Here is a 26,569-nt window from a genome sequence, read left to right on the forward strand (position 1 = left end):
CTGTAGGCAACATTTGGTAACCCTGAGTCATGTTGTATGGTTGAGGTCTTATTTCCTGGCCCTGTGCAGCAGCCTATCAATCTTACATTGCCAGCACCTAGGGATGTGTAAATAACTGGCTTTCGCTTGTCTCGGAGTCAAGCTGAGGTTTTAAATTTTTTTTTTGTTAACGACATTTTCCCCTCTTTTACTGAAACTGTCTCTTTAGGAAACACCAGTGTCTCCCCTAATTCAGGTGAATCCCATCTGTTTTCAGATGAAAACTCCCAAGGATAGCAATGAGAAAGACAGTCCCCAAAGTCACAGGGCAGTTGAGTCCCTCTTCTATTTGGCACCTCACTTGCTAGTGCAGTTCCTTGCAAGTTATACTTGTTTTCCTTATTTTTCTGCTAAGAAACTGGCTTTGAAGGGGCTTGTAAGTTTACTAGCCACCATGCCGCACAACATCCCTTGACAGGTCTCTGAAATTTCCTACAGAAGATGAACAAAGTGGAAAACTCAGGTGCCCTATTTTTTTATTGTGGTTTTTTTTTTTCCCCCTAACTAGTGGTTTGAGAGCGATTCTGTACCTACTTTTTTAAAAACAAAAAAAAAACCCAACCCAAACTCCAAAAGCTATCTTAGCATGTCTGAAAGCTTCGGGTGACACTGCTGTTTGCCTGGGAGCTGTCCTGGTTTTCTTGGGAATCTGTTTTTTCTTGTGATGAGCACGCTGTCTGTCATGCAGGGCAAAGACAGCCGCTCCGTGGTCAGGGTAAATGTTACCTCTTTTGTGTTTCAAACTAACTTCTCCCAAAAAGAGAATGATGGGTGTGGCATGGCAGAACTCGAGCCCATGGGATTGCTGCTTTGCCATCATGGCTCTCCCTAACAGCAAAGGATGCCTCTACCCAGGTTTCGTCTAATCCTGCTGCTGCAGGATTGAAGTCCAAAAATGCTGCAGGCACTGATACCTTGTGAGGTCAAGGGATTCATGTCTCAGGGGGACATCCTAAGTAAGGATGCCTTCAGCAGGGAAAAGCAGTGTGACTAGTATCAAATCTGATAGTGTCCTATCCCAACCCTTTGCAAAACACAGGAGTGGGCTTACAGTAGCTTCATGGAAGGGGAAGCAAAGAATCTCTTGTGTCACTAAACGCCTTCTCTAGGTCACCAGTCCTTGAGCATGTTCCTGTAATATGAAGGAGCTTCTCTATTTTGTCTACAGTCCTTAATGATTGCCTGCTTGACTGTATCTGCTCTACACGACAGGTCCAGCAAGAATGCTTCACAGGGCCAATGCTTCATTCCCATCAAACAACGTTGTTTCTGTTTCCTCCTTACCATCTCTGTACCAGCACCTCTGTCTTTTCAGGTCTTCTGGAAGTCTAGCTTCTGGCGAGGTCAGGCTTACTCCAGGTCCTGTTCTTCTCTAGTGAGACTTCTGGTGCCTGAGCTTGAAGCGAGGGCACAGCTAGATTCATATGGTGTTACGCTTGACTGTAAGCAATGCAAAATGTCAGTAAGCCATTGGCGTTATTTTGGCTTTATAGTGTTTCTCCCAGCTGTGACTTGAAACAAACTGTTTTCATCTCCTTGTTTATAGGGAGTCAACCATATCTGGGAGAGCTTTCATTCTGCCAGCACCCCTTATCGGGCTGCTCACTAGCAAAAGGGACGCCAGCCAAAAAAAGGCATCTCTCAGCCTCATGGTGACAGCTGAGCGGGGCTCTCTGTTGGAGAGACTCTGCTTACGAGCAGGCATCAGCGTGGCCAGATGAGGATTTAATCCATTTCCTGTCTCCCATTCATTCGTGTTATGTTTCTTTCCCCTATTGCACAAACTGCAGCTCAGGGTCAAGCCTTTGACAGAGGAGTATCTGCGAGATCCCCAGCCTAGCAGCTTCAGTTGTGCGATGTCCTTGCTGTCTGTTCACTTGCTCTTGGGAAGCTGGCAGCTGTACTTCTTTTGCAGGGGTGTCGTCATCTTGGCTGGGATGGGATGAGCTGCTCTGTTCTTGCCCTCCACCCCAGACTCTTTATTTAGCTTGGGTGCTGAGTTGCTTTGGAACAGTCTCGGCTGGAGGCTTTCCCTCAGCAGATCTATTCTTGAACTCTCTCCATTTGTGTAGTGAAGGCTTCAGCTTCTGTGCGCCATAGGATATGCCTTTGCTTTGTCACGCTACGAAGTGAATGGGCAACTTTCCAGCAGTCTGGCTGAAGCTCCTAGTGTGCTTATAAAAATCGCATGCCATTTATCTGTCTGAAGGAAGGGATAAAGTCTCTAGCTCAGTGTTTCAATGGCAACCTGATCTCTGGGTCTCTGCTGCCTGGATGGTTGCATCCAGCTCCCAGTAAACCCAGGCATCCGAATTGTAACCCTTCTCCTGAGCAATCACTTTGCTGCGGCAGCTGCAGGCTAATGCACAATCCTAGCATGCTTAGGACACTACGCTCCCTGGGGCCCGCAGAGAAGGGTGGTCTCATAGGCTAGGCAAGGATTTGAGACCTGCGTTCAGTTGCTGGAGCTTTTGTGACTTCCTGTGCCTTCGGTCAAGAGATGCCACCTCACCAATAAGATGAGAACAGTACTTCTTTTGTCTTACTGTGTTTTATGACTTTGAGAATAGGACAACTTCTTGCTATGCTCTAATTGGCCAAAGTCAGCCTCGTTTTGATTAGAGTATTTGTGTATGACTGTTGTGGTTACTAAAACGTATCGTAGGAAGTAAATGAATGTGATGAACAGCGTGGCAGATCATGTACTCTTACAGCCTTCAGAAGACAAACATTTTCTGCTTCAAACTGTTGTTGCTGTGAAAATCCCTCTCTCATCATTGAAAGCATGCTGCTTCAGATTGTGGTAGGATATTCTGACTCTACTTGTTTCATCCTAGAGAAACGAATGTTCCCACAAGCTTGTTTGAGTTTTTATCCTGCTGTTTTTTTGCTGTATTCAGTGGTCACGTAGCTGTTTCACTCCAGCCTTTGAGCATCCTGTCTCTGCAGTGCTTTCTGGCTTTGGAGAATCTGAAGATTCCCCTGGAAACCCATAGCTGGCTTGTACCAGTTGTTGAAACCCCAAACATGAAGCTACTCATCTGTCAGCTTCAAACATCACTCAAAGGCAGGAGAGATGGAAGGGGAGAGCGTTCTGGCAACACAGCAAATCTGGGCTATAATGCCCTTTCCAACTGCCAGTCATTGCATGTTTTTTTCCTTTCAGTATTCTAGCTGGTTTGGCTTATCACAAATGCTATGTGCTTTTGATGACATTTTTAATGTAAGCAGGCTACACATCTTGCATGGATCATTCTTGCTGTTTGGTGTTTTTGAATGTTGGGGTTTGTTTTCATTTAAACTGAACACATTTCTGCTCCTGGAGGGATTTTACAAGCTAGTTAGTAGAATAACAAAGAAGTAATTCTGCAGGCTCATCCATTTTGGTCTTCTCTGCTTTTGAAGACTCTATTGCTACAGGGTCAGTAGGAGAAGCTGGGGATCTGTCACCCAAGAGATTGGCCTGTAGCTGATGTTTCTCCTCAGTTTCAGAAGTAGTAATGCCACAGGGAAATCCTTCTCTCTCTCTTTCCAGTCAATTGAATAATAAATCCCAGAGCTTATTCTAGTGCATTAGGATTGCTGTTTGAAGTCCTGTTACACACAAACTCTTTTATGTGTTTAATTCCCTTATTTCTCTCCAAGACGTAGAGTGATATGCTCGGAAAACGATGCCTGCTCTACCATGCACGCACGGGATATCAATGCAGGATGAACAGTGCTCCTGCAAACAGGATGGATAGAGGCTCTGGGTGTGTAAGAGATTAGAGCTGTAGCACAAAGGTGTGTTTCTCAGGTTTGGGAACAATGTGGATGGCTGTGTGCTGCTGGCTGGGCACGGGTGGAGGGCCATCTGCTTCGGAGATTGTGCACAGGCACAGATGTCCTCAGGCTGCTAATTGGAGGCCTTTTGATCTTGTCCAGACATGCTGTCTGGGCACTCTTCCTCCTTGCTGGTAAGGAGGTGCGGTGCTGCCCTGCAATATCACTGAGATCTAATTGTTACTAAAGACAGGAGCTGATGATTACTCTGGTGGCATAGAAACATTTGTCTCTGTGTCCTTTGTCTTTTTTCTTCGAACTGAGAAACTGTAAAGTATTGCTCTGTACAAATTGCGATGGCAGGTGTGCAAGTTTCTGTTTTCCTGGTTTTAAACTGTTGATAAGTTATGCAAACCAGACATACTCAGCGTTAAACACAGTCCTCTTCCTCCCCTTTGGCAAAGGCAGGAGACACATACAATGGCCTCCAACACTCCTGCAGCTGCAGGTTTTGTTTTTTGTCCAGTCTCTGCGAGAGCATATTTGAAACTCCCCTGGTTATGTTCTTCCGTGGGGAACTACTGCCTTTGTGCTAGGGAAGCTGGAAGACCTGGGGCTGCAGGAAAAAGAGCACAGGTCTGATTCACAGAGCGATGGTCTCTGCCATGCTTGTGAGTACAAACATGACGACAAGGGTACTGCCTGTCCCTGCATCAGCTGTGGCACTGGTTTGAGGTGAAGTTACCTTGCCTGTATTCCATAGAGAAGCTACCTGCTGTAATCAGTGTCTGGTAGGCTTTGAATAGTTATGATGGTCTGTCTGGAGTGGGGATGGTGGTGCTGGGAACCAAATATGTTCTTGATAGCTTCTTTGAGAAATGTACTCTCTGGGTACACCCATAGGATATTCTTTTCTATGTTAATACTTGCCCAGCTCTTTACAACCTCCTTTCTTTCCAAGGCAGCCAAGTACTTCAAGATTTGGTTACTTAACCTGATGTATCTGAAATCTGCTTTCAGAACACCCTGATTTTTCTGTGGGGAATCTTAGATTTTTGGCATGTGTAAATCAAGCCATGGGTGCCAAAATTAGAGGAACTACCATGAGCTTTGTTCTGATCTTCTTTTAATGCAAAGGTAGCACTTGTTATAACAAACATGGATTGTCCCTGTTCAAAAGACAATAATGCCAGTTATATGTACAGGGTAGGACCCACTGGGTTGATACGTGACTTCATTGCCATGAGAGTAGTATATAAAAGAAAGCTTGGATTCTTCAGTTTCCCGATTCTTTGCCAATGAAAAAGGCAAGTTAATTCCTCTTGTTGTCCTGAAACCTACCGGTAAGTGATGCTGAAACTTTCAAACTGGAGCTTGAATAAAAATGAATACAAGCCTCTGAAGGTCACCAAGGTCTCCTCGGGCACAAACTGCAATGGCTGAATGAATCGCGCTAACAAAACCATCTCTTGTGATGTGGAAATGAGTTTCACGCCTTCCCTCTCGTGCGGTCTTCGTATACAAACAGCTTTGTTTGTAAGTGTCAAAGGGCAGGGGAAATCCATAAAGGGGGAAGGTATTTCCTGTGTGTGACAGGCTGTCCTGCTTGGGTCATGGCAGAGATCACGCCTTCCTCTCTGACCTGATTTTTGAGGCTCTGATCCAAGAATGTGACACTTTCCCTTTCTTGTGTCATGTCTGGCTGTTGTGTTCAGTGACACTTCCTTGAGAGCAAGGGGAACGTATCCTTGTGTGCTGAGGCGTGAGACTTGCTGGCTGCCATCCCTCGATGTGTCCTGACCTCTCTAGTGTTTCTAGCTTCATACCTCCAAATCAGTTAATCGGTCATCTCGTGCTCCCTCCCCAGATTGCCACTTCCTGGGCAGTCACTTAGAGAGCAAGCAAGACTCTCTGTTTCCCAAACAACGCTTGCATGCGGATGAGCTCCTGTAGCTTGTCTGGCACTGATCAGGCAGTCTCCAAGGACAGCCAGGTGTTTGATCTGATCTAGTAACAGCAGTGGCTGCTAGTTGAGTTTTCTGGGTTCTTCCCTCAATGTTGCCCTGCTCCCTGGGACCTTGCTGCGAGGCTCAGCAAACTTGTTGGTAAATGATGCGTATCTCTTGCAGTAGAGTGGCAGGTCCTGGTAGTTAGCTTCTCTGTGAAGTGCTTGGAAGCCTTCTGCTGAAGGGGACTGCGTATGCTGAGCACATCCTTTGGCTGTCTGGGAAGCAAAGAGGTGCAGGTTGTGGCTCATCCTAACCTCTTCCCTTACTGTGGTTTTGCAGATTTCTATGCCAGTGTTTGTGGCTTGGGTGACATCAAAGGGGAAGGCTTCCCTATTTTGCTACGAATCCTTTTTTCTGCCTGTTGTGTTTTCCACACATTTTCATTCCAAGGTTTCTGATCTTTAACAGGTATCTTCTTTTCCTGTCCTTTTTCCACGTTTCTTCCTCTCCTTCAATTGCAACACTTCCAGTATCAAACAGTGGTGATGCTTTGCTAAAGGAGTTTTCTTTGCTCCCCTCCTGGAATAGCAGTCAGAAATCTGCCTGATGAGATGTGATGATATATGTAACAACAGAGCGTGGTGCCATGTCACATGATTGAGGAAAAATGATGCTGTGAAGAACAGAGCAACTTTAGAGCAAATCAGAGCTAGCAGGCTGGGACCACTTCACATGCCTGACTGCACGATGCCGAACAGAGCTGCAAGCGTCAGGGCTCTTCCAGGAAATTCAGGGTGGGTGGTAGGCTGTGACAGCTGAGCTCCACGTTTGTCGTGCCCTGAGAAGTCCTCACTCGTTTGAGGATTAAACTATAGCTACTTCCCCGACACAGAACTGCTGCCAAGATTCCAGTCTGGCTCAAGCCACTCTCCACACTTCATAATGAAGTTTGAGAGAGCTTTAACATCTTGGTGTTGGCAGAAACATGGTTTTAAAATCACGGTGTGGTTGGAGACTAGCTGGCTCTGGACACTGGTAACAGGGCTGGAGACTTTCATCTCAAGGTCAAATCCAGCTGTTGTGTTAGTGACGAAGTCATGAACTTCTGACTGATGGTTCGGGACTTTATGTGTGGAAAGATGTCTCGAGTCCAACGCCAGGACTGGGAGCCGGGAGACTTGGGTTCAGTTCCTGAACTTTGCCAGAGCTGTTCTGAGGGACCCTCAGCAAGACACTTAGTCTTCGTGCCTTAGGCCTCTCCGTGAAAAAGCACTGAAGGTCTACCTACATCAGCGTGGTGCCAAGTCCTCAGACTCACTCAAGACTGCAAACTCCCAAATACCATTGGATGCAGAAGCGCAAAGAACTAGGTGGGACGAGCTGGCTCTGTCCAGCCTGTATTAGACAAGTGCCTGGATCACAGTTGTCGGTATTAGCAGTAACTGGCGTGCTTTTTGGCAACTCGGAGGGCGAGGACGTAATGTTCTCGGGAGACAGTGTTGCTCTCCCATCGCTGGGTGATGCCGTTCCAAGTGCAGGCAGCCCCATGCTCAGGAGGAAGCTTGTGCGGCCGTCCTCTCCGGTGGCCATAGGAGAAGTTGGTTTCTGTGTTTGGCAGCTGGCATAAACAATCAGCAACAGCTTACTGAGGAATCAGTTTCCCAAAGACTGCGTTAACCACGACTGAGCCGCTGCCTTCTTTCCAAGACATACATGGGCAGCCTCTCCTGGCAAGCCTTAGTTACTGCTCTTCAGAGTAGCTGTACCAATGTCACTGCATTGCTCTCCTGGAGGTACACCTGTGCCTGCTACCCCTTGGAGGGGTTTTGGATGAGATTGATGCAATTTCTAGCTCCATTTTGGCCTTGTGCCCAGCCGAGCCCGGGGCAGTGCTCAGGCGGAGCAGCCTGGGGCAGCGCTCCGTCTCCTGGCGGCTCTCGGCACTGCGGGAGGAGGCTCTTCCCCGGAGGAGACCCGGGTGCTCGGGGCTTGCGTCTGTCTGGCCTTGAGAGAGAAGCATAAAGCTGCAGCCTGCAACACTGTAATCCCAAAGCTTCAGCCTCTCCCTGTGTGTGCCAAATTCCTTTGGCTGTTAAATAAGGGTAGGAATTTCGAGGGGAGCTTGTAGAGTACGACTTCTGTGTTTGCTTTTAGCTTCATGAATAGATGCAGTGACTTGTCTGGCTGTGTACTGGGAAAACTCTGATTTGCCAGCTTTGAAGGGCTGCTGTTTTAAAAGAAAAGCTGTCATTTATGCAACTGTCCATTTTGCGTTGACTTCAGAATCACTGGTGCCTTGCACAGGTCTGTTTGTGTCTGCAGGTAGCCCTGTAGTTTCCAGCAGTCAGTGTGCATGGCAGTCCTTGTGCTTTAATTGGGACCCTGGGGGTGCTGTGTGCTGCACACAGAGCTAACAAATGTGTCCTGCAGAACCTCGGCTGTGGTGAGGAAGAGTGTTACCCTATTTCAGATGGGGGAAACTGAGGCACAGGTCAGCTAGCTGGAAAAAAGGCTCTACGCAGATCACTGATGTAGTCTTGTGTCGTGATTATCTTTGTCACACTGATGTGTCGCTACACCCTAGATCCGAGTGGTGGGGGTGGGAGAAGGGAAGACACCCAAGAGATTTATGCAATTTTTGTGAAAGTAATGTTTTGGAAACTCTGAGTACTGAGTAAGGAAAGGCTAATGCCAGCCTTTGTTCAATGTCAGAGAAATCAGAGGTAGAGTGAAGGAAACGAGTCATCATCTCTGCTACTTGCAATGACTTGGTAGCAGTGAGACCTCCACAAAGCATTCTGCTGTTATTTGGAGGAGAGGTGTGGGGAAGAGCCAGAAGAGTATGAGGGCTTAAGGAGAAAGATAAGGGTTGTCAAATCAGATCTGCTCTGTGGTAAACCCTTGATCTGTTATTTTGTGTGTCTCCTCTTTCTGCAGCTGGGGGTGGCTGGGTGCTCTGGGGATATATCCAGGCAGGAAGATGTGCTATGAATTAGGAGCAACACTGCCCTTGAGTAGGTAAGTGCATTCTGCTGACTTCTTGTTTGTGTTAGTTACAGGACTCTCATCAGGCCCACATACAAAATGTCCTACCGAACTGTGACCACGCTGGAGTGGAGGTGCTGTCCTGGCTTCACGGGGAGCAACTGTGAAGAGGGTAAGTTATCCGGCAACGCGTCTGTCCTTACAGAGCAGCGAGGGGATGTGTGGATGGACTGGCTGGGTTGAGTTGGGTTTTGTTCCTTAATTTGCTCTATGCCTCTCAAACACAGGAACAAATCACTTATTCTCTTCACTCCCCATCACTATCTGAATGCTCACACACAAGCTCCGAAAGGTGGTCTTGGAAAACAGACCATACTGAATTCCTGTAAAGAAGCCTGAACAGGGAGGGGGAAAGAAATGAAGAAATGGGTATTCAGGGATGACCTGTTTATAGATGTGCTCACACTTGGCATCCCCATTGCACACTCCTTGAGAAAACGTGCTTTCTCCATGTCAGCGTGTTATCTTCTCCACATCCCACTATCATCACTATCAGTTGCTGTAGCTGATGAAAGCTGGTCCCTGGATGGCTGCTTGTAAGAATTACGCCTGTAAGGTCTCACACAAATAATATGTGTTCCCAGAGAGCTTTGAATTAAATAAGGCACCTTTGGTTCCCCTTCCCGCCTGCCCCCTGACTTACTGGTGCAACATTCAGGTTGCACAGTGCATGTGAAAACCCAGTTCTGGGTTTGGCATCTGATCTTTCACACGGAGGTAAGCACAGGGCTCTTTCCAGAGCTGGAAGAAAGAAAACTCGTTTCCCTTTCCCATCACGATGGACAAAAAGGGCATGTTTTGCATTTTCCTTCCTAATGTTTTCTGCTTTAACTGATGCTTTTGGGGCTTTGAAACAAGTCCTGCTTCTCCATTGAGTTTCAGGTTTAGGCACTAAGGCATCTGCTGAATCTGCGTCACGAGTGTTCATGGCTTATGAATGGGAGAGAAACTAAGCTTTGAGTTTTCCGTTCACTTGCATCAGGTCAACACAGCCTGCCTCTGCTGGCTGCTGAAGGGTTGTTGGGGGTGTCCAACATCTCTAAGACTTTGCTGTTTGTAGCTGCACTTTGTTTTCTTTGTGCTGCGATATCTTGGTGCTAATCACACAATTTGGGCAAATCTCAAACTAGGAAGTTGTCTCCTTGCAGTCACAAAGAATGATGGTTGCAGACAGCAGCTAGCTTCAGGTTGCTGAGGAAACAATAGCTTCCTAGGAGCTCCAGAGAAGTCTTAAAAAGTGACAAAGCTACCCTAAATTGCAGTCTGCAGGGAGAGCTTTGCATTTTAGCGTGCTGCTGAAAGAAGTGAGCCTGGGAAAGAGAAGCTGCTGTGTGCATCTTGGACTTTTACCTGTCACTGCAGGGGAGAGGGATGCTAAGGATTGTGGCAGAACTGTTATTTCCAAAGTAGCTGCAGCTCAGCCTGGCTGAGGATCTGACCGGGGACCCGAGAAGCCTGTGTGTGCAGCCCATTTGTGCCTGTAGGTTTGGACAGGTGTGAGTAATTACAGCTTAGTGGTGCTGCTGGTGCAAAGGAGAGAATCCAGCTCCCTCCCGCAGTGCCAGATCTGTCTCAGCAGAGTTCAGTGGAAATAAAAAGCCAACATAAGCTTGTTTGAGAAAGTCAGCAGCGATCTCACAGGAGCAGGTCTGTGGAACGAGGTGACAATTTTATGCAGTCGGTTTTCAAGGTGGAACTGTTCTTTTGGGCTTGGATACGGTCTGCGGAGTGTGAGCAGAAAGCCAGTAGCAAGCCCTCACTTTCATGTGTGAGATTCTTTTTACCTTTTTTTCTCCCCCTCCCTAAAACATCTGGCACTACTGATAGTCCCATATTCTTGAATGAAGGAGGAAAATAAAAAACAAAACCAAAAACCTTTCTCTTACAGCAGGGTTGTGCCACTTAATTTCTAGCGGCAGTATTGACACTAGTGCTGTGCACAGCATCTCAAGCTGTCCAGAGGCATCAATTTTAAATGGGAAGTGTTTACTTGCTCCTTATGTTAATTCTTAATGTTAGTGTCACTTGGAATTGTAGGTAAAAGAGGCTGAAAAGAGTTTTTTAGGGCTTTGTGGCAACCTGATATAAAGCCTTTTGTACTCTTTCCTTTCTGCTTTCTCTCCTACTACAAATTCGGTTCCTCTGAGAGGGTAGGATGCTTACATCTGTGTGGGTCCTTCCTGGAAACAGCAAACAAAAAATGGAAAACTAAACTGAAACAAAACAAAAACAGTGCAGTTATGAAGCCACAGTGAATTAGCAGGGTAGAAACTCAAAATGCTTTCATCTTTTTTTGGTATCAGTTAGATTTCTCCTCAATATTTCATTTTATTTGTATGTGCAGCTGGTGCTTTTGATGTTGATGTGGGGTAGGTATGATTGAAGGCAGATTGGACCTGCACTATTTTTAACTTGCCTTCTTGCTGTGTTGCAAATTTTCTAATTCTCTGACACTCACTATTGTTCTCTGTGTCAGCAGAATGACAACTACAGTGGCTCTGAGCTTCGCTGCAAGATGTCTCCTGTTTCCAGAGACTGAAGTAAAAAGTTTTCTTTCCCAATGGGCCCTGGAATAGTAAGGTTGCGTTTTGACAAGTAGGACAGACTAAGCCAGGAGATAATGGATCAATCGAGCACACAGAGCACTTCTGGGATTTGTGTGTGCATGGGCATGGCTGCGGGGTCCCTTCTTCAGACTGATGGTGTTTTTTGCATCTTGAGGCTCGAGAGATCCTATCTATTGATTCCTTCTTTAATTCCCAGTGAGCAGGGTTGATACTTGCTCCTTTTTTGTGCTGTTCTGGAACAGTGTCTTTGGGGGAGCCACTGTAGCCTATCTGGAGGATGGATTATTTTTACTAGCTGTCCTTTTTTGAGGCCTTCCTTGCCCTTTTTTAATTTATTTCTTTTAGCATTTTATGAGGGAAGATAGGATGGTGGGAGGGTGAACCAAGGAAACCAAGTCAAAGAACTTGAAATTATTCAAAGGCTGCAGTGCAGCTATTTCCGACATGCATACTTTCTTGTTATCTCCCAAATGGCAGGTCAACTTTTCTTTTGCAAAGGAAACAGTCCAGTGTGGATGTCTAGACCCAAAGCATGACAGACTCCTGATGAGACTGGCTTGCTGTAACACACCTTCAATGACAAAACTCCCCTTCCACAGTAACGTACTGTGCTGTGATAGAGCAAGCTGTTAAATGTAATTCGATTATTACAGAGTGTCTTGACTCTTAGCTAATAGGTTTAGCTTGAGATAGTAACCACTTAACTGTCACCAGCTGGCAGGCACCTACATTAATGCTGAAGGCTGCATATTGTTTAGATTTAAATTATCTCGGGAATTTAACTCTTGCGTTGTAACTGATAAAGAGCAGCATCGTCTGGAGGAAGCCCAGCTCTACAAGTGGGTGGAGATTTTGCTGCTCAGTGGGCTATTAATTTACTGAGGTGGGGATGACTGCTTCCAATCTGCTTCCTTTTTTAAGCTGACACTGCTTGGGGCTCTCCCCCCTTGCCTTCATTGCTTTCCCCTCACCCAAAGGTATGTCAACATTTGAAAGGTCTCTAATACCTTTATTGTTTTTGTAGAACTGTGACCAGCTAGTTGAGTAGATAGTTAAAAATCACCAGTTGTACCAGGGCTTCCCGAAGGGTTTCTTGCAACTTTCTTGGATGGAGAAAGAGACTTGATGCAAACAAGTCTGGTGAATTTAACTGTCATTAACTGTCAGTAGATGCTAATTCTTATTTTCCAGTTTCAGAGGTTTTTTTTTTTTGTTTTGTTTAAACTGGAGCCCAAGCCTCGGACAGGAAATGAATCCACTGAGCCACCCAGTCTGCTGACTGCTGATATAAAGAACATATGGATGAGGGCAGTGCAGAGGTGAAGTGGTTTAGCTATTGCAATCATGCATCAAGCTGATTGATTTGAATCCAAGATGATGCTGACATTTTCAACTCAGCCTTTTTTCTATATGGCTGAAAGTTCAAAGGCAAGTGCAATCTCTTGGGAGAGGAAGAGTGTCCCTAGCAAGTTCAGGGGCTCAGCGCTGCCCTAGAGCTCTCCAGCTAGGCAAGGTCTTATTTCACTTTAAAAATCTAACATAGATTTCTTTCTTGTTTGTTTGTATTGCTTGAATTTGGGACAGTAGCCAGTATCCTATTTACCCCAGAAGCAAATTGATGGTAGACAGCTTAGCTGTTTGGGCAAGAAGCAGCTCCAAGAGTAACGTTGGCACCTCTAAAGTGATGCCATTGTGATTCCAAGTTTACATCTTTTTTTTTTTTTTTTTCTTTCCATCAGAATACATGTAGGATAGAAAATTAGAGCAGCCTTGTTCAAGTAATGGTTTAATTTGAGAAATTCCCTTCCCCCTCCTCCTCATTTCAGTTCTTCGAATATTTTTATCTACTTTTAATAACTATTGTTTGCATCTTGTCATCCTGATGTTTTTCAAACCTCTTAAATTCCCATGTGTTTACAATTTTCAAAGCAGTGTAAGAAAATGAGGGCTTTCCTCTTGGTATGATAGAGTGCAAAACCCCTCTTCTTTTTTACTGCTGGTTCACGAAATTTCTTGGTCTCGGGAGGAGAGATGCAGAACAACACTGCCAGGAAAATCTTAAACTAGCAAATGCAATTATGATACAAAATTTGATGAGGCCATGAGAACAAACATCAAAACTAGAGACCTGAAAGTTTGAAAGCCATTCAAGTGCTCTAGAAGGAAGGGTATTCAAAGTGGTGTTGATGGGACCTCACTTCTCCAGGTCTTGGTTTGCTCCCCTGTGAAGCATTAAACATAGAACTGTCAATCTATGTGAAAATACAATGTGAAGATTATGGAGTAACATTTCCCATAATATCACAGTAGTTCTCTTCAGGAGCTGAGCTTGTGTGAGTTTTTTCCTTTCGTCAAGTACTTCAGTTCCTTCTTGTTTCTCCCTTTGCCTCGTAGCCACCGTTTGGAAGCAAGGAAGTTAAGTCTGTGTATCACATACAGCGAGTAGCAGAGCTCTTTGCTGCCACTGAGCATTTTTCATCTTGCCCTTAGAAACTGAAAAAATGTAAGAGAAGGCAGTGGGAGTCAAGAGAGGTGTTGCACTATCTGTTCCTATTGCTGTTAAATCCTAGTACGGTGATGTTTTCCCACTTCAGCAGAGTCCAACTCCTGTCATAATCAAAGCAAAAGCTTCCATTTGAACAGCGAAATTCTCCCAGAGGTGGTTATCTTGGTGCTCTCTGGTTAGCAGGGTAGTTCTGTGCTGCGAATGTGTGGCAGACGGAGGCATCTTCCTTTCAAGTTTGGATCTAGCACAGATCCTTGCACGTATGTAATTACCTACTACAGACTGGCTCAGTAATTCCTTTAGTGAAATGTGACTTTGCTCTCATTTTGAGACCTTTGTTTCAAAGTCCAACATTTGGATCCACATAGCAAGCTTGCTTCTAAAAATATCTTCTCATTCCAAAGTTTAATGTTTGTTAGATGTAAGTGAATTATGTGAATACATGTTATAGACTATTAAGTGTAACCTGAATTTCCTAATAATTATCTAGTTAGCAAAGCAATTAGTAAGTAGGTAGTAAAATGTGGTAACTAACTGTGTAAACCTACCTTCAAAAATATTTCATGAAAAAACATCAAAACATGTTGTGATCACCCTTGATGGAATTGCTGATATACGAAAGTGGCTTTCTGAGTAATGATGTTTGTGTACCTATAGTACACAGGTGTTGGATAGTGTCTATCCTGATATTTTCTTCCATAGCACGTACCTCCTGCTCCTCCGTATGTTATACCTCCTGCTGCTTGTGTTTCTGGTGGCCTCTTCAATACAAGGCAGAAGGTCCACCAGAAGTTTCCCAAACTCCTCTATGATGTGACACCCAATTCCTATCCACTACCATCACCATGCTGACCATTCAGCAACCTCTGGCTTCAGGCATAACACGTGTGTCACCCTCGATCAAATTTTCTGAGGAGTTCCTGGAGTGTGTGGTCACTGTTGGAAGAATACGCAGCCTGCTGAGAGCGCTTTCTGGCATCAGTGCTGTGTGACTACTTGAACAATTTCTAAATGTTCATCTTCCCTTTCGATACACAGTAAAAAAAAAAATTCTGTCAGATTTCCAAAGATTTTGACACTGCATTCCAGCATCTGAGTAGTTTCATTTTTTTGGACATTTTTAATCTGAACAGGGAGAATTTTATTCAGCACCTAATGTCAAAATATTTGGAGTGCTAAATATCTGCAGATGTTATCTTAACATAATTAGAAAAGCTGTATGCTGTACTGTTACATTGTCTCAATTTTTTTAGCTCCCATCAAATTACTGTGGTATGTAGAGAATCTTTTTATATTTTGATAAGCTATTTGTTTGCTTTCCCAAATATATTTGATGCTTTCTGTTTCTCTTAGCTGTGTATTTCTTAATTCACAAGTGACAGACCCACGTGTTTATAGTTAATGGCTTTCTTATTAATTTGCTTTATTTTTAATCAGGAGTGCACATAACCTTACCTTGAGTAGGGCTAACACAGGACCAGGCTGCGAGGATCTGTGTGTGTCTGCTCTGCCTGGATCATTCTCACCATGCTGGTGGGATTCTGCCAATTGCTGTCCAAAGAAACAAGCATGTGGGGCTGCTTTAACAAATCCTGCCTGTCCGTAGGTGCTGGTATAACTAATTGATAGGCATGTTTTCTGGGAAGTGGTGGGCTGCCGCAGGAGAAGGTCAGAGTTGAGAAAGAAGGCCTGGGTAGTTATCTTGAGCTTCTGAGCTCCTACTGCTGTAGTAAAGCGGGTTCAGCTATTACACAGACGGATGCCAGTGGCAAGTTTGGCTCTTCCATGTCTCTGCCAGCGTTGCTGCTTCCTAAAGAAGTTTCACCTTCGTCTTCCATGCAACTGTCTTTGGGGTATGAAAACAAGTAGCAATCATGATCCTAGAATTGCTGGAAAGACCAAAAATGGTGAATTACTAGAATAGATGGTTTATGAAATTGGGCAGGGTCTTCATTTTTGCCTGTTAGAGATGGCATGGGTTGGTTCTGCCTTGAAGCTGGGAGTCTCTTGAGGTTCTTTTTATCTGCTACGGTGACAGAGCAGGTAAGTGCTGACAAGCTGGGCTACGTCAGAGGCAGCTGTTGTCAAAAATATTGTCAGTCGATGACTGGAGCTGCCATTGGCAATGCTGGTTTCATTGAATCCTGCTTTGAGTACTTATGATCCTGTAAGGAACATAAAGGATAGTAATCTTGAAGCATTCAGCAAAGCAGATAAACAACTAGAAAGAGGTCCACAGAAAGAAATTGCTTTCATTAGGGAGCTATAATGTGTTGATCACAGGAGTAGATGAGGGAAATTTTCAGGATGCTGCTGGTAAGGAGATCAGCCAAGGGGACACCATGCTCTCTCCAAACGCTGCTGTGAGCCTGTAAAGAGAGCTTGAGGGGGGGTGGAAAAGGTAGACCTTTGACTTCAGTAGTTAGTTATTGAATGGCAGATGCTGCCAATTCTTATTCATCTGTGATGCTAGTGTGTTTTTAGCAGGTTAGGACTTCCCGATGGGATCAATTTGATCAGCCAGGAGAATGGAAGCATGGCAATCTTGGTCACTGCATATCTCTTTCTCTTGACCAAAGATTCAGTGATGGTGGACCTCAGACCCTTTAAGAAGTATCTTGTCTTAGACTTGTATAAGCACTCTTAGACACATCTCTGGTCGTTGATGAGTTAGATATTGAAACTTTTGCACCCAGGTGAGCTCTTGAATTACTTGGGAACAGAACCTGAGAGGCGTGGATTCTGAAGAGCCCATACAACCTCTTGGCAGTGTCTTCCTCCTTTCATAATGCTTACTGCCTCCTTCAACCCTATGCTTTTAACTCACTACTTTCTCACGTAGATGTTCCCTTCAGGGCTCCTGTCTTCCCCCAAAATTATAATTTATTTCCCATTCATTCTCACAATGATGAAACTTTTTTCTTTGCCTGAGGCCATTAGAAGGGAGTTGTTTTTTCCCATATGTAAGACTTGCATTATTACAGCCTCTGGGATAATAAATCTACATTGTGAACTTCTATATCTGCTTAGGAATTGGAGGGGATTTCGAAAGACAGCCGGCTTCTTTATTCTTCCCCTGCCTCCCCCTCCCCCCCTCCCCCCCCCCCCCCAAAATCCTTGAGGGCCATATCCTTCAATGGGTTTGGAGTTCAGGTTTGTTTTGGGGTTTTTTTTGGTTGGTTTCCTTTTTTTCATATATTTGGTCTTGTCAAACTTCTGAAATCTTGCAACAGAAGGATTGCCTAAGAAATATAGAGATTGTCTTGCTTTCATCAGGTTTAGAAATGCTTCTGACATAGAAGCGATTCTGCTTTTACTGCAGGGAACTGCAATAACTATCACTAGTCCATGCTAAGCTCTGATCCTGAGGTGGACAATTGTCAGCTCGGAGGGCGATGAATGGATGAGATGGACATGATGCTTTTTTTTCTTTAAAATATTTACTTTGGCAAGCCACAGACTGCAGGACAATCTTCCTGAAAACCTGTCCACAGAGGCTGTCCTAACATGAGTTGTGCAAAATGTACTCCTGCCCTTTTGGAGAAGTCTGAAAAGTGTAGAATGATGAGATAGCTAAGGTGGGTGTTCATAACTTGGGGAGATATCCCACGTGGGGTATTTGCTACTTCCACAGGTGGCTGGGCTGTGTGAGAAGGCTGGATCCTTTAATTTCTAGTATCCAAATCTGGAGCCATCTTCTGATGACTGCTAGCTTTTGCCACCTGCCTTCCTAACCTTTGGGGGCTGAGTTGATGTTGCTGGTCTGTTAAGAATAGACGAAGGGTGACCTTGAGGAAGCAATTCTGTGTAAACAGACTAGATTGTTGCTATTATTAAGAGTCATGTGAAAATAGCCAGAAGGTTGGAGGACTTGGCTAAGCCATCGGTTCTGTCTAGCATAAGGACTTTGGACTTGAATGCAGAGCATGCTGGAAAGTTCATGGAGCTGCTGCCAGGGTAGCATCCTCCTCTGTTAAAAGGAGGATGTGACACCTCATGCTGTCAGTCCTGCAAATGTAGTTAGTACCAAAATCATTAAAAACATTCTCCTGAAAATCTCCACCCTATTTCTCATTTATACAGAAATTCCTGTCAGAGGTGGTGGAGGAAGGGTGGGGTTGCGTTTATAACAAAAGTTAGCAATCTTTGGAGTGCACACCACACTACCAGTCACATATGGAAGGGCTAAATGAGAAGAATAGTTCCTAATTGGTGTCCACTGTTTGTTTTGATGCCTTTTAAGTGAATTGTAGATAACAATGGAAGAAGAATTAAAACCACCCACTGAAGCGGTATCTGAGCTTCCTTGCTGCTGCAATAACTTATTTGATATTTTTTTTTTTTTTTTAAATCAGAAAGAGGAAATGAGGCTTAGGCCTTTAATATGAAATGCCTACAGTTGGAAGGGGTGGCAATGAAGAGGAGTATCTTCTTTCCTTCACTAAATTTGGAAGGCTATTGCCCATTTAACAAGCTAGCTTGTGTTTATTTTTTGAGCATAATATGAAATTACAGCTCCCTCCCCATTGCTTTTTAAGGGCTTAGTTATGAGATGTGTGGACTTAATGTTGCTGTCAAACAGTGTTGAATGGGATGGTTCCTTGAGGAAGAACTTGTTGAATTTCTTCCAGGAGAATACTTGAGCGGCCAAGTAATGCCCAGTATACAGAGTGCCATCTCTTTTCTCATGAGTGCAGTAATTTATTTACTTGTAACTATCCTGGATATCTGGCCCTAGCAGCAGTGGAGACTTTTGCAGATACGAATGTTGGTGAGGACAGAGGAGAGATGACGGGATCGTTCCTGGTTTTCATCCCTAGATATAACCTTCACCTCTAGGTGTGACTCTGGGTTCAGAGTCCTGCTGCTCTCTCTTATTTCTGTCTTGTCACATGCTGGAGGAGAGAAGAGAACATATTTTGCAGCATATGAGTTCTCAGATTCCTGTGCAGAGATGTTCTAATAATGAATTGTCACTTTGCATGAGCGATGGAGGAATATCTCATGCTGCTGAGGTTTAGACATGAGAGTAAAGGAAATTCCTTAAGACGGGAGACTTCATTGCCAGCTTTCCACAGACGGCAGGTGGATAGGCCAATGTACTCTTTTTGCAAAGAGTTTTCTAATAATTTTAAACAAAGCTGTTGACAGTGCAAGCTGTTTGCATGTGTAAGTGGTAAGAAGGGTATAAGGTGTTGCAAGACAAAGAGGAAAGGCTGAAGAAGGCCATAGAGTATACAGGGAGCGGTGCAGTTGGTAGCAAGCTGAACTGGAGCCAAGCTTTGGGGTGAGGCAGATAGAGATCTTTCTGTTTCTACCTTAGGGACTCTTGCCCCCCCCCCCCCCCCCCCCCCCCCCCCTTTTAATGTAGGTTTTTCATTAACGAAGTTAACGCAATTGGTACAATAACATTTGTGTTTTCTATGATAACTAGTTCCAGTTGTGGGCTGCTCAAAAACATTAACATAATGAAGGGTTCATTCAAGTGCAGTACCTAAGCAGGCTAAGCCTCATCCACACAAAAGCTTTCTTCAGGCAGACAAAGAGATTTAGTGGGGAACTAAATCCCCAGTACAACTGTTACAACTATTCTGGGATGCTTTGCCATGTGGAAATGGGATTACAAGCAATTGGGATGCAGGTGGAATTGGGATTGCAAGCCCAGGAGTAGGAACAGAGGTGGATTTGCCAGAGAAGTTCGAGACTGGCTTCATGTTTTGCTGAAGACTTCAAGGTGAAAGCAAGAGGTAGGGATCAAATTCCCATGTGGCTGAATCCTAGACTTTAACAACAAGGAATTGAGGAAGAATAAAAGGGGAGCTAAAAGTGTTCCTACAAATAATAATTTCTAGTGGAGTTGAATTTGAGTTTAACATGAAGAAGTGCTAGGCAAAAGCATATTCAATGCATGTCATTCCAACATCGTATCTTCTCTCTATGAGCTAGTTAGCAGGATAAAGGCAGCAAAGTTAGTACAGCTCCACTTGGGAAGCTACAGGAACGTGCATTAGATGGAGCAACTTTGAAATACGCAGCTCACTCCAAAGAAACCCTGTGCTGTAATTAGTAATGGTTCAGACGGTGTCAGTTTGGGCAGAGGTGTCAAATGGAGTTGTACCAGGGACTGTTCTCAGTCCAGTACGGCTTGCTATTCCATTTTAAAGTTAGTGTAAGGAATGAAGAGAGCCTTCTAATCAGATCTGCGTGTGTTAGAGGCTGAGCAGTACTGGGAATACGTGGTAGACTAGTATTAAAATGCAGTCAAATCTTGATTAAATTGTAGAGTTGGGCAGAAATCCATAAAGTGAGATTCTGTCAGGAACAGTCACAGAGGCAGGAATAATGAAATGCACAGATTGTAAATGGAAGGAGACTCCGAAGGTAGCAGGATCCCAGGGGAGGGAATGGAGTTTGTGGAAGATGGTAGAATGACGCTCTGCTCTAAACTCAGAAGAACTCCCATCCTGGAGTCTGGCGCTACAAATACTCTGAGCGGGTGTAATGTTTACTACTAACGCATCCATGAGGCTGCCTGACGCACAATATTTAAAGCGTTTATGGATAGGGATGCCTGTGTGTGTATGTGTCAGTGTTTCTCAGAGAGGTCAGGTTTCAGCATTTACAGTAACTTCAGCCTTGTTACTCCTTAATTCATGTGAAAGCTAGTCCTAATTGGTATTGCACATCTGAGCCCCATGATCTTAAATACTGTAAGGGATGTGTTGCATCTGTGAAGGAAAGTATTTGGCTGGGAAATGCCTTTTGTAATTGATGGGATTGGAATATGTGGTACTGTTAAAAAAGTAGAGTGGTTAACTTTGATTACCAGCTAGAGTAGTTAGTAGGTGCATATTATATATGCAACTGAAAATAGCATCAGCACAAATGAGCTTTTCTAAAAATAACATAATTGGTAGCCATTAAGGGCTAACACAGGTTTTTCAAAAACTGGACAAGAAGTAGGTATAGACTCATTCTAATGACTACATGCATGTGATCGCAAAGAGTCAGAAACATTTAATCAGTTCCTAAACAAGTGTAGCATTGCAGGATATCCTGATTGTCACTGCAGTGTGAAGAACACTTGTTGGATGGGTCTTTAGCAACGTTACAGTTCCTAAATAAATGAAGGCTGGGAAAAACTTGCTGGTGAACTTTCTGAAGAAATCAGCTGTGATTCTATGTACCATGAGCTAAATTTCAAACAACATTTAATAAAAGACTTAATAAAAATGTGTAAGAGTGTGAGATATCACCATTTAAGCAGGTCATACTAGGTCCCTCAATCACCAACACAGGAAAGATATTAAAGGAATGGGTCTGTGAAAATCCACTATTGTGAAGTTCATTAAAGACTGATAAATTTTATTCTGGACTCCTAACATATGCTTCTTGCTCGGGCTCCTGATTTGTCTCCTCCTTGGATAATGCATCCAAATCCACAAGTAACATGCAAGTTTGCATTTCATTTTGAGCCCAGCAGGCATGCGGCAATGAGGTTACAAGACCTTTCCAAGTGAGCCTGGAGGGACTTGTTGGCTAGAGTTTGGATTTCTGGCAAGCAGCTTACTCCAGCTCTTTTCTGTAATAAACTCAGGGTTCAGTCCCCGGCCTCTTATAGATACTGAGCACTGTTGCGTGTCTCTGGATAATCAGTCACTGGAAAGGCACAGATGTTTCAAGATGCGTAGCAATGGGTGCAGCATATAAGAAAGGCAACATCAGGGTCATACTACAGATGCAACCACATCTTACATGTGTTCGTTCTTCACAGGAAAATTCTTGTAACATTTGCAGTTTTCTGGTTGCTAATTCCATCAAATGAATAACGCAAAACCTAATGATGCTTGTGACTTTTATTTGCTGTTCATTAAGCCTTGTAATGCCATGGATGGCTGATGCCTCTACTGCAGGCAGATCCAGCAGAAGAGCGTTACAGTAATGAACAGAGTGGTGGGCAGGATTGCCCAAGGCAGTGGCTTAAATTAATTTGGGCAGCAATTCTAACAAAGTCAGAATGATTACAGATATATAGGACTAGAAGATGTCCTAGTCCTTGCCTGGTTGTGGAGATATTAAGAGATGGTTGAAGAAATTCGTGCATTTCTGATTTTCCTGTAAATGAAATACAATCCTTGTTACACAAGCATAAAAGAGAAGAAAACAGACTCGGTGAGGATTTGGATTTCGATGTTAAATTTGTTTGTACGTGATGACTTTTGTAGCAGTAATGCCAGAAAAGTCTTTTGGTGTGTATCCAGTGTGGGAAGGGCAGGGGCCTATATCGATTGCTAGGTGGTCCTTCATTTTAAAACCCTTGAGGAACACTCATGGCAGATGGACTTTAATTGGACTGCTTGCTGCTGCTAGTGACTATGCCAAATGTGGCTCCCTAGATCAAGCGCTAGAGGTTTCTGTTGAAGGTGTCAGGTCTTGCTCTCGTGGAAAGAGCATTTTCTACAGCACAAGCTGTAGAAACTGCTGTGGTACCATTGAGACACGGGAATTGTGAAGTGTCTTGGTTAATTAGTTCTTCTCCAGCAGCCAGTTTGGGCGATAGATACAAACCATTGCTGTTGTCAGCCAGTGTTTTTTACCTTCAATGGTAGAGGCCTGTGCTTAAGTAACAAAGGTTCTGGTTTTCTCTTTACTGGTGGTAAGAGTTGTTAAATCCATATGGCTCATAGTACTTGCGTAGCGATGGCTCCAAATGCTGCAGTTAGTTGTATTGCTGCAGGGCTTTGCACTGTAAAATATTATAGCCCATTAAATAAGGGGAACAAGCTACTCCTAAACTTGGCTTATTTGATCTTTTCAAACTTACCCTCAAGTGATTAAGCAAACAGTGGCTTTTCAAGCATTCTCCAGTTGTATTATCTGCTAAACACATCTCCCAGTGTGATCTGCCAAAGATGCATTGAACACTGTCCTTCTGCTGTGTGCTTGCTAGTCCTTGTGGAAACATAAATAAGCAGCTATTTCTATTGCATCTAGACTGTCTGGGTGGGATGCAGAGGGTGGGTATTGGTTTATGTTTAACATAACATAAACTTGAAGATTCTTGCTTTTGTCTTAATATTAGCACTCACAGCAAGACAGCAGCTTTTTATTAGCTACACAGGAAAATAAAGCATTCTCCTTACTATGCGAGTAGTTCAAGTTTGTTTATAGTATGATGTGCTTGTACGAAGGTATCATTCTTGCCCTGCGCTTGTCTTAAGGAAGCAGAATGACTACTAGCTGTGGTAATTAGGATGATAACCATAAAACTGTAAGCTTTTTAGAGAACAGTGTAAGTAACAAGATCCTTCGGCTTAATGGGGAATATGAATGAGCATTTAGATGGCTCTATTAATGTCTAGTGGCAGACTTTTCTAGAATGAGTGTCCTTTGACACTCAGCACTGGTCTCCTAGACCGGGACAATTGTGAATACCATAAACTCTGGAATATAAACCTTCGCCTGGAATCTGGTTTTGCTACAAGTTCAGCTGTGTCAAGCTTTGGTCTTTGATTTAAGCAGCAGAGACAGATTAAAAGTAAGTTTCGCTCTTCAAACTCATTAAAAGCTAGCAGGAGAAAGAAAAGACCATGTTCCTGAAGGTGTATCAAAAGCTGATTATTTATCAGTCCTCTGTCCTTGGAGTCATGATGATCCCAGAGTGAGGGAGTATCCTTTTTCCAATCCACATGGTTTTGTACCTCATTTATATCTCAAATCAGCAGAAACTTTGATCTTCACCTGGCTTTTTATGGCAGCTTGTAGAACTGTAAATGCGAATACGTTCTGACAGCAAACCCTAAATCAACCTCTGGTCACTGCAAGCTGGAATGATTTGAAAACCTGTGTAACCTTTTGACCAAACCTGGGCTGATGTTCAACATCTTTAATAAGAACTGAAGCCAGAACAGCCTTGATGACTTCAGATTTTCATTATAAGCCAGCTGTAGACCCTAATGTACACTCAGGTTGGGACAGAGGATATAATGGGTCAGCTGCATCATTTGGGCAGGAATATGCTTGCTCCCTTGGGATCCTGTGAGCAATGGCGTTCTCACCGCTTCTCTTTACTTGTCTGGCACTGAAAAGCAGTGGTCATTTTCTCTTCCTTTTCACCACTGCTCACGAGCATCAGCTATCTCAGGGCAGTCTTTGCCAGTATCTGTCACAGTTTTCCTTTGCTCTCCAGCACTCACCATGACGCTGAATGGTGTGACACTGTGGGCTGCTCCCTGTGAATAATCAGCGTAGCTCTGCACAAACCCTGCGTTACAATGGTGCGTGGGGTTTGTTGGTCCAGGTTTGAGTCCCTGGTGTGCGTGTGATTTGAAAGGAGCCTGAACCATTGCTGTGGAACTGGGGAGTTGTGTGTTAAATGCCTTGTTCTGGCACAGACCCTTGTGTGACTTGATGTCACATCGATGTGGATTAATCCAGGCAGGGATGTGATAGCTCTGCATCTGCATTAACCAGCTGAATAGAAGCTAGCTTCAGTTTGGGTGCAATAATCGGTCTCCTATCTAGCCCTATTAGTGCAGTAGCATGGGCCCTCTCCTGGCTGCTACTTGCTGAAATGGTTCCCTGTTTCTGAGTGGGTGTTGGAAGAGCTAAGAAGTAATCATCAAGTTTTTTTCTGACTAATACAGATCATAGAGGAGAGTTGGACCACTTATGGTTATATATGTAGGAAAAATAGTATAACAAAACTCTGTGGGACCTGTATGGAAGGGGAAGGTGATTTTATTTTAAAACACATAAATATGTTGATTCTACCCACTCACATTCTTGTAACTGTCAGCACTTGTGTGGTCTGGATTGGATCACTTGTGTGACACGGAGAAAAAGGGACACTGGTTGTCAAGCCCTGTGTCTTTTGGGTCTTTCCCGACTGGTGATGACAGCTGGATTTCGGACAATCTTTTATACCTTTTAGATATCAACAATGGTTATGATGTATCCTTTTGACTTGGAGGATGAAGTAAGCCAAATTCTATAATTCTTATCCAAGGTTGCTGTGCATTGTCTGTGACCTTTTTTGGATCTCTTCAGGGCTATAGTTTGTCTTCCCATTGAGATAACAGGAAGAGGCATGGTGCGTGGTGTGCTTCATGTGTATTTCATTCTTACCACTGCTAATGTTTCTGTCAAAAAAAGCAGTTGGCAGTTGGACTACACGATTGTTGTAGGTCCCTTCCAACTGGGACTATTCTATTCTAAAAAAAAAAACCAAAAAAACCCCCAAAACAACAACAACAAAACCAAAAAACAAAACAAACAAACAAACAAAAAAAAACCCCAACAAACCAAAACCCAAACAAACAACTTTCCATGTCTGTGATACACCTGTGTCTTTTGAGATGCATGTTACGGACTGTGTGTTCCACCCAATGCACCTGTAGACCCAGGTTTCTCTTTAGGATCTTTGCGTTGCCTTGCACATGACAGCATGGGAGTTTCTTCGTGCTTGCTGCCATAAAGAGTTTTGATGTGCGCTGAGGCATCCTGTTGTGTGCTCTGATCCTAGCTCCTGCCCCTCCTTGGCTGGCTCTGGCATCCAGCATGCCTGTGCTTACTATGCCAGTAAAAAACAAAACAACCCCCCCAAAAAAACAACCACCCCCCCTCCCAAAACCAAAACATCATTTAGTGTTCAGGTTGCACAGCTTTTTCCCCCCCCCCCCCATTCCAATGTCTAAATTCCACTTCATTGATGCAATAGGATGCTTCAGGCCACACTCTCTGGGGCAGTGATTGCAACTCCTCATGCGATTAAAGTCACTTGGCCAGCAGCCCTTATCACCACGGGGTGCGTTCCTCTAATAAGAGTGGCTGGTGCACTACACTGTGGTTCCAGCTTTTGTAGCCTCAGGATTTAGTCTCAATAGTGAGAATACTCTGGTATTTGTTGTTATCCCACCTGAGACCCACAGGTTTATTTTACTGTATTTGGATAACTGGTTTATCGCATGGGCATACAGTGGGGTCTAGTGTGTCTGTAGCCGTCAATCTCCATGGACATACAGTAGATGTTTTTATTGCCCTTGCTTGTCTGACTGTCCTTCACTGTTTTAATATGAATCATACCAAATAAAGCTGCCTGAGAATTGAAGATTATCTGTGGTATTTGTCACTTTTAGGAAGGGGAGTTGGTTTAATGTTGGCTTTTAGCATTTGCTAGGCCTTGTCTCCTTGACAGAAAACAACAGACTAAAACGATTACCAAGAACAGCTGCTTAGAAGGGGCTTTGGATATTTTTTCCGCTTTTGCTGACCTGAACCACAGCAATTATAAGTTCTGGTTATTGTAAACTTACCACAGAACACAAGGCATACCTTAAAATGATGTCATGTCTAGACACACAATTCAGGTATAAATTATGGAGAGAAAGTAGCTTGTTCAGTGGTTAAACTGTAAAAATTTAACAAGATATTTCTGTGTCTCTAGCCTTCACTCTTGCATACGTATTTCTTTACCTCTTACCAGGAGAATTCTGTGACTGCCTCTTAATTTTTTTGTGTTGGGAGATGGAATTTCCTCCCTGTTCTCCATTTCATTTCCTATTTCTGCCTTGCTGGGTCTCGAGGGAAGCAGCGTAGCCATCTACTTAGAGCCCAGAACTAGAGAGGAAGACTCTTGGGTCCAGTCATGACTCAGGCAAGGTCACACAAGGGGTGATATACGGCAACCTTTTCAAAAACTG

General features: G+C 44.0%; 1 protein-coding gene across 1 annotated transcript in view; it reads left to right on the top strand.

Moving 5' to 3' along the window:
- Positions 1–26,569, top strand: part of COL26A1 (collagen type XXVI alpha 1 chain) — a gene marked incomplete at both ends in the record, with an annotated part of 177,283 nt that overhangs the window by 27,608 nt on the left and 123,106 nt on the right. The window contains one exon of the mRNA XM_082328198.1: positions 8,804–8,907. Within this exon, the coding sequence (XP_082184324.1) occupies positions 8,804–8,907 (104 nt within the window). The remainder of the gene's footprint in view (positions 1–8,803; positions 8,908–26,569) is intronic.

The sequence above is a fragment of the Platalea leucorodia genome (genome assembly GCF_965183815.1).
Source record: "Platalea leucorodia genome assembly, chromosome: 16".
NCBI lineage: Eukaryota > Metazoa > Chordata > Aves > Pelecaniformes > Threskiornithidae > Platalea > Platalea leucorodia.